This window comes from Pipistrellus kuhlii, unplaced genomic scaffold (genome assembly GCF_014108245.1).
Source record: "Pipistrellus kuhlii isolate mPipKuh1 unplaced genomic scaffold, mPipKuh1.p scaffold_m20_p_3, whole genome shotgun sequence".
NCBI classification, from domain to species: Eukaryota; Metazoa; Chordata; class Mammalia; order Chiroptera; family Vespertilionidae; genus Pipistrellus; species Pipistrellus kuhlii.
This window is the reverse complement of record NW_023425529.1, coordinates 120,410,712-120,423,081: the sequence shown is the minus strand read 5'-3', so window position 1 is coordinate 120,423,081 and position 12,370 is coordinate 120,410,712. Positions and strand designations below refer to the sequence as shown.

Sequence of the window (12,370 nt, the reverse complement as noted above, 5' to 3'; positions counted from 1 at the left end):
ACGTGCTAATAAATGAGTTTGTCAGAACTAAGTTCTTTTCTGAAAACGAGGAACTCAAAAACAACCCCATAATCTCAGTGACAGTCCACAGTAGACATTTTTTTCTTAGGGGGAAAGAAGAGGAATAGCCTGGCTTGTGTGGCTCAGTGGATGAGCGTCGACCTATGAACCAAGGAGGTCACAGTTCAATTCCCAGTCAGAGCACATGCTGGGGTTGTGAGCTTGATCCCCAGTGTGGGGCATGCAGTAGGCAGCTGATCAATGATTCTCTGTCATCATTGTCTCTCTCCCCCTCCCTTCCTCTCTGATATCAATAGAAATATATTTAAAAAAAAGAGGAATAGGTTCTTTCCTTTATGACTCCTTGATCCTGCCACAGTGCATTGTAGGAAGATGAGATGCATCTTTTTCCTTCTTTAAATACGGATTAGTGATATTACTCAGGTTTTTTAAGGCACCACATTTTTGACAAATTTAAAGCTGTTTCTTTGTCTATGGAGGATGCAAGATTTAGATCAGGTTTGATTTTTGTTTTGCAGCTTTGGTGGCATTTTTATTAATAAAAATAATTTTGATGAAGCAACAAGCAATAATTTGCAACTTTAACCTTTTGGCATTTGTACCTACAGAGATTCATACCATTTAAAATTTGCATTTAGACCCTTTGTTTTTGCATTGTGCAACTTTAAAGTAATTCTTATTTAACATTATCAAAGGTATTTAAGTGATTTTTACATGAAGTAAAAACTTTGTTTTGAAGAACCTCTTTTCCCTTCTCAAGACAGTCCTTTGAAAGACAGTGTACTGATTTGATTACTTAATGAATGTGAAGTACATGTAGTACTTCAACATGGGTACTCATTTCACTTATTTAGGAAATTGATTTACTTGGTCTCTGGGTAATAATTTCAGTGTGCTTTTTAAAAAAGGAGTAATGAATTTTTAGTTTTACTTCTTAAGGGCTTTTTCTCCTATTTGTCTTTTGGTGGAAACAGAATCTTTACCTGAAAATCCAGATTGGTTTTTCTATGGATCTAGATGTATGAAATAGTTGTGTGGACATCAAACTATACTAAAACTCAGATTTCAGTTGTTATATTTTTATTGATTTTTTTATAGAGAGGAAGAGAGAGGGATAGAGAGTTAGAAACATCGATCAGCTGCCTCCTGCACCCCCCCCCCCCCACTAGGGATGTGCCCGCAACCAAGGTACATGCCCTTGACCGGAATCGAACCTGAGACCCTTGAGTCTGCAAGCTGACGCTCTATCCACTGAGCCAAACCGGTTTCTGTAAGATGTGTCACTGGTTTTTTGAAAGAGGTGACGTTGTAGGTATAAGTCAAAAGTGGCTTGTGTATTCCCACCCGTTGCCTCTTCAAACCAGCCCTCTCAGCCCCTGGATGAAATCCCCAGCAGGTCCCAGAGTTTCCTGTTCACTTTCAGGTAACAAAAACCTTAGTTCAATATAAATACCTTAATTTTCATTCTAAAGATACATCTCTCTTTCCCCATTTGAAGCCTGCTCCACCTGCAGTTTCCAATAGGAGTTGTGAGTTTGGCCTTTTCTCTGTTTCTGCACATTACTTTTCTCTACACTGAATGTCTCCTAGGATTAGATTGGAGGTGAGGGGAGGAAGAGCGAGAGTACAGTTGCTAATCTATGGTGTTTATAATCTGGCATTTTCTTTGTTGCTCTAGGGTGTTGTACTTCTCATTGCTGCTGTAACAAATTATTATAGATTTGGTGATTTAAAAACAACACCAATGTATGTCTCACATGGCCACAAGTCCAGACTGGCTCACCTTGTTTCTCTAGGTTTTATAAAGCTGAAATTGATGTCTACTGCCTGGGCTTCTGGAGAGGCTTTGGGGAAAAGTCCTCTTCCAAGTTCATGTTGTCACAACCTAGTTCCTTGCTGTTGTAAGACTGAGCTCCCAATTTCTTTGCTGACTGTCACTGAGGGCTGTCTTAGCTCCAAAAGGCTCTTTCCTATCCTTCACGTGGGCCCCTATCCATCTTATGCTTCAAATCTCTGACTTCCCTTTCTGTAGCATCTCTTGCTTCCATCTGGAGAAAGTTTTCTGCTTTTAAGCGCTCATGTATTAGGTTGGGCACACCCAGATAATCCGGAATAATTTCCCTGGAGATTTTTAAAGTTCGTAACCTTAATTGTATCGGCACAGTCCCATTTGCCTGACAGAGATTACAAATGCTGATTCATTGTGGCTGTGGTATATTTGTGGCCCCCTTCTCAGCCTTACCTGCCATTTCCTTATCACTGCTGACATCTCCTTTGTCTGGCCTTCTGCACCAGTCTTCCATGACCACATTCTCTGCTTGGGTCAGTTTTTGGGTTAGTACCTCTAAGATGGCCCAGGCCTGCTTCTTTCTTGGGATCCACATCCTATCCATAGAAAGCTAGTATGTCCTTTGTTCCTAGCTGCTGTCCTTTATCTTGAACCTTCAGAGTCTGTTCTCTGACTCTACAAGGAGTAGTTTACTCTGGTACTTTCTCTCTACAGTTTTTAATTTTTGCATTCCTTTGTTTCCTCTAATTCTTAGTGGCTTTTTGATCATCACATTCTTTTTAAAACATATAACTCTGCCGATCACTCCCTCTTCTTTGCATTACTCTTTTTTTTTTTTAAATTTATTTCACACACACACACACACACACACACACACACACATTGATCAGTTGTCTCCCACACCCATCTCAATCAGGGATGGAACTTGCAACCTGGCTATATATCCTGACCAGGAATCGAACCCACCATCTTCTGAAGTATGGGATGGTGCTCTACCCAGCTGAGCCTCACTGGTCTTGGTTCTCATTTTTCTTTGGGCACCATGACATTTCTTTCCTTTTCCTGATTTTTTCCCCCCACTTTCTGGCCAATTCTATCAGTTTACTTTCTAAGTTTCTTCTTCTATCTGACCTTTTATTTGCTTTCAGTATTGCCTCTGGCCATCCTGTTTTTTCTTCATGTACTTTTATTCCTTACACACTTCTGGGGGACTGAGTCCCTTTCATGTTGTAGAATGTACCTATATTCTGATACCTTGCTGGGCCTTCTACAAAAGAACAGCTATAATCAATGTCTCTAAAATTTGCTAAACCTTAACAAACTAGACACTGAATTCTTTTTATTTTCTCTGCTTTATTGAAATACTAAAAGCCCGATGCACAAAGATTGGTGCAGAATGGGCCTTCCTTTCCCTGGTGCTGGCACCGTCTTTCCACTCTGGCCCTGCGCCCGAACTGCCTCTTTCTGCTCCTGTCCCAGAGCTGCCTCTTTTTGCTCCAGCCCCACCTTCACCTTCTCACACTTCCCAGAGGCCCCGAGTGACTGGGTGTGGGGTGAAACGCCTGCATCTTCATGCAAGCAACCTGCCCACCCCATCGCTCTGTGCCTGTGTATGCAAATTAACCACAAACTTTGTTGGGCTAATTTACATATCACTTCTGATTGGCTGGTGGGCGTAGCATAGGTATGGTCAGTTTACATGTTTGTCTATTATTAGGTAAGAGAGTGGACACAGCTGAAACCGGTTTGGCTCAGTGGTAGAGCGTCGGTCTGCGGACTGAAAGGTCCCAGGTTCAATTTGGTCAGGGGCATGTATGTTGGTTGCAGGCACATCCCCGGTAGGGGGTGTGCAAGAGGCAGCTGGTTGATGTTTCTCTCTCATCAATGTTTCTAGCTCTCTATCTCTCTCCCTTCCTCTTTGTAAAAAATCAATAAAATATATTTAAAAAAAAAAATGAGGGTGGACACAAAACATTGTGTAAGTTTAAGGCATTCAATGTGATTTTATATATATATATATATATATATATATATATATATATATATATGATTTTATATATATATAGGATTTTATATATATATAGGAATATATATAGGATTATATATATATATATATATATATATATATATATATATATATATATAGAATACTATTCAAAGAGCCACTTTAAAATGGAATTGGAACTATCATCCCAGAGGAATTGCCTTGTAAATCTAAACTCCTCATACCTTTCAAATGTTAAAACAGGGCAAACCAATCTTTGGACTGGGCCTAAACATTGTGTCAAAAACTACTGTAAAAATAAAAAGAAACATATATTATGACTAGGACTAATGACTAGAATAAAAATTAAAAATATTGTTAAGCCTGGCTGGTATGGCTCAGTGGTTGAGCTTCATGAACCAGGAGGTCATGGTTCAGTTCCCCATTAGGGCACATTCTAGGTTGTGGATTCTATCCTCAGTAGGAGGTGTGTAGGAGGCAGCCTGTCAGTAATTCTCTCTCATCATTGATGTTTCTATCTCTCCTTCTCACTTCCTCTCTCTGAAATCAATAAAAACATACAAAACAAGTGTTCAAAATTGGCAGTCACAGTTTTAGCTTATCTGTACCAATAGAAATTCATTCAAATTGGTGCAACCACTGTGGAAAGTTAAAAATAGAACTACCTTATGTCCCAGAGATTCCATTTCTGGGAATATCTAAAGATACCCAAAACACTAATTAGAAAGAATATGTGCACCCCTATGTTTATTGCAGTGTTATTTACAATAGCTAAGATTTGGAAACAGCCCAAGTGCCCATAAGTAGATGAGTGGATAAAAAAGTTGTGTACATTTACATGGTGGAATACTATCGGGTCTAGTAATAATTAATGTCGTTTTTAAACATTCGTTTAAAATCTTGCTTGGCGTTGACTTGTATTGACATAACCTTCAAACACGTGGTATCTACAGAACGTGTGAAGTGCAATTAACAAGTTTTGCTTGAAAAAGTTTGTGTTTGGTTTGGTTTTTGTTGCAAAACTAGGGCTAAGAAGATGGCGGATGAAGAGCATATTCAGCACTGCATGCTTTACGAGTTCCAATTAGGAAGAAAAGCAAGTGAGGCTGCAAAAAACATCTGTAGTGCTCTTGGTCAAGATGCAGTTAGCGCCAGAAAATGCCAGCGTTGGTTTGAGAAATTTCGCGAGGGAAATTTTTCGTTAGATGACAAGAGTGGTCGAGGCCGTGTGTCCAATTTTGATCAAGAAGCTCTTCAAGCTCTTTTGGTGCAAAATCCTCAAATTACCCAACAAGGCTTGCGACAACTTTAAATTGTTCACAAAAAACAATTTCCAATCAATTGCGTGCACTTGGCAAAGTCCAAAAGTTTGGAAAATGGGTTCCTCATGAGTTGACCGACAACAACCGTAATCAAAGAGTCACAATTTGCAGTTCGCTCCTCTCTCGTCAAAACCGTTTGCCGTTTTTAGAGCAAATTGTTACCGGAGATGAAGAATGGGTGCTGTATGTTAATTTGAAAAGGCAGCCTCAATGATTGGACAAAAATGAGGCTCCGCAGCCCACGCCAAAACCTGACTTGCATGCGAAAAAAGTGATGTTGTGTGTTTGGTGGAATTTTAAAGGAATTCTTCATTATGAACTTTTACCATCTAACCAAACCATTACAAGTGCAGTGTATAGTGCCCAATTGGAAAGGTTAGCCCAAGCTTTAAGAGAAAAAGAACCCGCGCTGATTAATCGGAAGGGCATAATTCTTCACCATGATAACGCACGACCGCATACTGCAAGAATCACTGCTGAAAAACTGCGCCAGTTGCAATGGGAAGTTCTCCCTCAACCTGCATATTCTCCTGATATTGCCCCTTCCGATTACCATTTGTTTCGTTCTTTGCAAAACTTTCTTCTTGGAAAAAAATTTAATAATGAAGAATGCCTCAAAAATGCATTGACCGAATTTTTTGCATCAAAATCACAAGAATTTTACAACAGAGGGATTAAAATGCTTCCTGAGCATTGGGCACAAGTAGTAGAAAACAACGGCAACTATATTGTTGATTAAATTTTGTTGTTTAAATAAATTAGATTTAAAAAAGTATTAGAAAACGACATTAATTATTACTAGACCTAATATGTGACAGCATAGATGGACCTGGAAAATATTATGTCAAGGGAAATAAAGCCAGAGAAAGACAAGTACCATATGATTCCAATTATATGTAATATCTAATGAACTAGTTAACAAAATAGAAATAGAATCATAGATACAGAGGACATACCGCAGTCAGAGGTGGGGGAAGAAGCGAGAGACTGGGAGAAAAAGTTGAAGGGATTAAGGCAAAAAAAACAACAAACCAGCAAAAACACAACAAAACACCAAAACCCTCCCCCCAAAACTCAAACAACCAATAGTTCAGACACAAACAACAGGATAGTGATTACCAGAGGGAAAAGGGTGGTAGAAGAGAGTAAAGGGGATATAAATAGTAATAAAGGGAGACTTGATTTGGTGAACACACAGTATAATATGCAGATGATGTATTATAGAATTGTATACCTGAAACCTATATAAATTTAACCAATGTCACCCCAATAAATTTAATTAGAAAAAGTTGATTTACAATCTATGTTGTTAAAGTATTAGAGCTTTAACAACAAAAACAATTACTCTTCAGACAGATAGAAACTGAAGTTTGATTTGATGACTGCTTAAGTTATAGTTTTGAATGAGATAATATTCAGTTAAATAGCCAACTGTTAAGATTTTTTTTTTTCCGTTTAAAGAGTAGATATTTATTTCTCAATACTGAAATATTGACCTCATTCAAATTGCTCACCAGGCCCTATACAATTATATGTTGTATGTATTTTCTGCTCAGTGTTTTCTTAATAGATATTTAATGAATTGTATACATGTAACAATATATTGCTATATTGAGGTAAACTACCATTTCAGAGCTGTTTTAAAATCTGCAGCTTTAGTGTCATTTTATACTTATGCAGTGTAGTAGGTATTTCAATGTACATGTGTCTAGCTATGATGCACACTGATCACCAGGGGACATGCTCAATGCACAGGCATGGAAACATGGAACAGACTGATGAATCTCAGAGGGAAAGGGAAAAAAGGGAGGGTGGGAAGAGATTAACCAATGATGTTATATGCATACTAGAGGCTGGGTGCATAGATTTGTGCATTGGTGGGGTCCCTCAGCCTGGCTTTCGGAGATTGGGCTGAAACCGGCAGTCTGACATCCCCTGAGGGGGTCCCAGATTGTGTGAGGGTGCAGGCCAGGCTGAAGGACCCCACCAGTGCATGAATCTGTGCAGCAGGCCACTAGCAGTGAGTAATTTAAAACAGGTTCTCAATGTTCTTAGACCCCCCCCACCCCTTTAGTTATAATTATTCCCTAACATCTCCATTCCTTCTTTTTCAGTGAAAATCTTTATAGACAGCTTATATTATCTATACTTATAATTTAGAAAAACAATATGACATCTCACTATTCTGTATAATAATACAATATTATTTCAATATAAACAATGGGCCATAACTACTCAAGAAGGTTCAACACAGTCACACCCTTGAATCTCTACCGTATGCCCTGTGAGTACAACAGCTACATTGTAGGCTGATACAGTGTTCTGGTGATTCAAATATCAAAAGCAGTATTGCCCTGGGATACCTAAATTTCAGAAATGGAGCACAACTATTGGTAAAGTGAGAAAAAAGAAAACACTCAAAGAAAGTGTGACTGTAGTGACTAATTTATAGATTGGTAATTCGATTCTTGGAAAATCCAATGTATATTAAGACCACACAATAAGAAATATTTAATATGCAGCAATTTACATATGAATTCCAGTTAACATCTAATTCCATTGAATTAGAATTTAGGCTTAGATAATTATGATTCACTTTCTCTTTTTTATTTTATTATTTAAGTATACACATACTTCAGAGAGGAAGAGAGAAACATCAGTGAGAGAGACTCATTGATCAGATGTTTCCTGCATATCCCACACTGAGGATCAAGTCTGCAATCCAGGACCAAGTCTGCGACCTCTTGGTTCATAAGTCAATGCTCACCCACTGAGCCACCCAGTGGGATTTGGCTTCTTTTTTAAAACTTTTCTTACTCTTTTTCTCTTCCTCTCTCTTTCCTCTCTCTATTTTTTAAGATACGTGCTCCTATCTGTCTTTGGGGAAACAGGATAGTTTGTTTGTTATTTATTTATTTTATTATATAGGACTAACAAAAGTATGTTACAGAAAGTCCAGCACACCTTCCCCCAGCAAATCTTGGTAGCATCACCTCAGAATGCCCCAGATATTTTCCAAATGTGTCCTAAATGGTGTTAAAGACTGTTGAGAACTACTGGCTTAGAGGGGGAAAAGAAGAAACAAAACAAACCATTATTCACATAATAGGATATTACTAATTAGAATAGCCAAGAGAGACATTACTAATTACTACCATTTACTGGAGTGTCAAATGGAACAACTTATAAGATTCTAAATATTTATATCAAGGTGCAACGAAGGGAATTTTGACTTTTAAGTGCTTGAATAGTTTGGTAGCCAAAAACTGAGTCAGCTAATGGCATAAACTATAGTGTCTAATGAATTGTAGCACCCTCTAAAACTTGGGAGACATTTAACTTGCTGGGCTCCTTAGGTGATCCATCGTTCTGAATTTTATGGTCTCATTTCTAAGTGGATATGGCATTTGTATACATTCAGGTGTTTTACATTGCGTATCACAACTCAAGGTTAAGATCAGGAGGAAATCTGATCTTCTCCTTCAGCCTCTTTGTCTTAAGTTCCTTTCCTTTGCCAGATAGCCTTTTATTTTAGCAACTTAATTGATAGATCCTGGTAACAATTCTTATATTTATGTGAATATATGTGACTTGTATTTTTAGTGAGGAATTGCCTATAGCAACATCTAGGTCATTTAAACCCTTTTTTGAATGGTACTTGATCAATGTTAGATTTTTAGGTGGTAACCTCTTTTTATAAGTGTAATTTTTATATAATTTAGAACATTGAGTAAAGTTAAGTAGTTGATGAATATTTCAGATGTGATGGAGAAAAAGATTAAAACTATAGAATGCTTCACTTACTTGGAATCAGTACTAGGTATTTTATAATAGTTGCTTGTAGTTTTCAGTATCTCTAAAGTGGTTGGCTTATTTACTTTTTAATTTTTATGATACATGGAGCAGCTCTTTCAACATGGTATGAGATAGCTTCAGGTACAGTTGTAAAAACATATATACACACATATGTTGAAATTGTTAATCCTAAATCCTACTGACTTTATGAAAGGCAGATATCTTCAACTGCCTAATTATCTACAGTGATGTGAATGTAATTTTACTAGCCTGCTGTGAATTTAAAAAGCTGTTTTGGTAAGTGTTTTACTTTTAAAGATGATCTAGAATACTTTCCCTCTATACCTCAGCTCTTTTTCTCTCTCTCTTCTCCAGTCAGAACTACACGTAAATCATTCCAAAACAATTAATGTTGCTTTAGTCACAAATTGATTTTCCATTCATAGTGTATGTAGAGTGGCTGCTCTACTTAGATTCTAAAATGAGGCTTTTAATTGTGTTTTCCAGGAAGATATGAATTTAAATGAAGATAAGAAAGCACCATTGCGGGAAAAAGACTTCAGTATCAAAAAAGAAATGGTGATGCAGTACATTAATACTGCTTCGAAGACAGTAAGTAAAACTGTCAAGTGGAAAACTGCTAAAACATGTGATAGTATGAAAAACAATGCATTTGTCTAATGAAGTGGGTAAGCTTGTGAGGAACTGGAACAAGAGGACTTTGAGTGTATAATTAAAGAAACAAGAACTATAAGATGGTTTATTTTTTATTTTTATTTTTTAAAAATATATTTTATTGATTTTTCACAGAGAGGAAGAGAGAGGGATAGAGAGTTAGAAACATCAATGAGAGAGAATCATCGATCAGCTGCCTCTTGCACACCCCCTACTGGGGATGTGCCCGCAACCAAGGTACATGCCCTCAACCGGAATCGAACACAGGACCTTTCAGTCCGCAGGCCTACGCTCTATCCGCTGAGCCAAACCGGTCCTGGCAAGAACTATAAGATGGTTTAATTTAAAAAATAGTTCTCATAATTTTTAAACTGCTTTTATATTTCAGCCACTCACATTGCTAAGAAACACTGTGATTAGTTGATTTATTTACTGTTAGACAACTTTTCTTAATAGTGAATTAAGATGTTTATTGACTTTCTATCACTTGTAAATTGAGATGATATTTGTATTATAGAAAAGTGAGACTGATTTTACTCTTAACTGCTTAAATCCGGATATATTACAGTGGCGTGGAGGCATATCTTTAATGTGAGTTTTCCTATGGAGAAAGTTATAGCAGATTATAAGTATAGAAATCGAAAGGAGCATTGAGTATTAACTTGGCTACCAGTTCTAAGAAAAGGTAAAATATGTGGGTAGAAGTAACGAGTAAATGTCTAAGAAACCATGACTAGCACACAGAATCAATTACATTTATTTCATGGACCAAAAAATGAGCTTGACCAGTCATATAAAAATTGTAAATAAATAGGTTAGATGAAAAATGTAAAATGGAAGCTAATGAAGAAGCAATCAGTAGAAAGACTGGGAAATGATTTTGGCTGAAATTAAGATATAGAATTGGATTAGGGAGAAATTACATACTGGAGTCTCACTGGATACTTTAACCTAAGGCCAGGTTAAATGAATGTAAGGTACTTATACTTTAACTCCATTTATTTGCTAGACCAGTTAGTGACTCTCTGGTATTTCTTTTGGAAGAAAGACTCAAATGATGTTTAATTTTTAAACATGTCCCATGTTCTTGCAGGCTGTTGTTCAGTTGTAGGAATCAGTGAGTACCGTGACTTCAGCTCTTTATATAAATAGGCTTTGTACCTGCTATTTTGATATAAAATTGTCTTTGTCCTTTAGTGATACTTGGACATCACTAAAGGACAAAGACAAGTGGACAACATTAGGAGCCAGATCTTTTATGTTTTAGATCAATTTATTTATTCTCTGTTTCATCTGGGGCATCTTACTGTACCTTTTTTGTCCTTAGTTTCCTCATTCATAAGCTGGAACTAATATCCACATCGTTTGTTGTTAGAATTAAATTGTTCCAAGGTTAAAACAAAACATTTTATTATTATTAATTTTAATCCTCACCTGAGGTTACGCTTATTGATTTTTCTTTCCTTTTTATTTATTTATTTTATTTATTTTTTATTTTTCCTTTTTAAAAGAAAAATGATTTTAGAGGGAGGAAGGGAAGGAAAAAGAGACATTGATGTCAGAGAGAACATTGATTGGTTTGCCTTTTGTAAGTGTCCCCACTGGGGATCGTACTAGAAACTTAGGTATGTGCCTTGATGGAGAATGGAACCAGCAACCTCTCTGTATATGGGACTATGCTCCAACCAGCAGAGCCACACCGGCCAGGGCTTTTTTTAAGCTTCACCTGAGGATTTTTTTATTTTTAAAATTGATTGAGAGAAAGAGAGATGTTCGAGAGAAACATTGATCCTTTGTCTCTGGCACATGCCCAACTGGGAATCGAACCTTCCAGCTTTTATGCATGGGACGATGCTCCAATCATTCCAACATAATGGACTTTATAACGATGGCTGCCTCTGTGGTAGCAGTGGTGTTAGTAGCAATTGTTTGTTTTCTTTTGCTTTGTGATTTTTTTGTTTGTGCTATTGAAATTATTATACCATAGTTAAAAATGTAAATAAATGTAGATAAGTAAAATAAAATTTTTCTATTAGTGAGTCTATATATCTAAAATAGTATAGTCCATAGCAAATTCATTAGTCAACAGAGCCAAATGTCAACAGCATAACGATTTAAATTTCTTTTGAGAGCCGAAAACTGACTTTGCACATGGGCTACAAAGTTTCAGCTGCACTGTACCTGTGTGCCCGTAAGTGGTATTTTGTGGAAGAGCCACACTCAAGGGGCCAAAGAGACACATGTGGCTCTCGAGCCGCAGTTCACTAACCACTGGTCTAAGACATTCATTTGTTCCTCTCTCACATTTACTAAGTTTCTGGATGTTAGGCACTATTTTAGGCACTGAAGATAGAGCACCAAAATAATTTATCATGTGTCTTATGAAGCAACATAGGACAACACAGAAAGGCATGAAATAGGTGAAAAGTGATGTGGAAGAAATAGCAAGGGTTGGGGTAAAGATGGTAAAACTGTTTTACGTAGAATAATTGGAAGAGTGCCCTGTTTGGGAATTTTAATCCAACAAGCATGAATTCACTTAACATAATTACAAGAGATACAATATTAGAACTGGTTTAGAAAACCTTGTATTTTAATTCTTGAATTTCAAGTTATAAACAGACTCTTTAATAGGAGAAAAAAACATTTTGAACTTCATTATAGTGGGCCTCTTTCAGTTTGTATTCATTGATGTTAAACTTTAATCCTCTAATCATTTTGGACTAAGGTTGGAATTTATTTATCAGAATTAGTTAATTAGAT

The 12,370-nt window shown here is 36.9% G+C and overlaps 1 protein-coding gene across 3 annotated transcripts in view; it reads left to right on the top strand.

The window, feature by feature from the left end:
* Positions 1-12,370, top strand: part of DIAPH3 (diaphanous related formin 3) — a 473,874-nt gene that overhangs the window by 48,905 nt on the left and 412,599 nt on the right. For all 3 annotated transcript variants that reach the window (XM_045588685.1, XM_045588684.1, XM_045588686.1), the window contains one exon: positions 9,440-9,544. In XM_045588685.1, the coding sequence (XP_045444641.1) occupies positions 9,440-9,544 (105 nt within the window). The remainder of the gene's footprint in view (positions 1-9,439; positions 9,545-12,370) is intronic.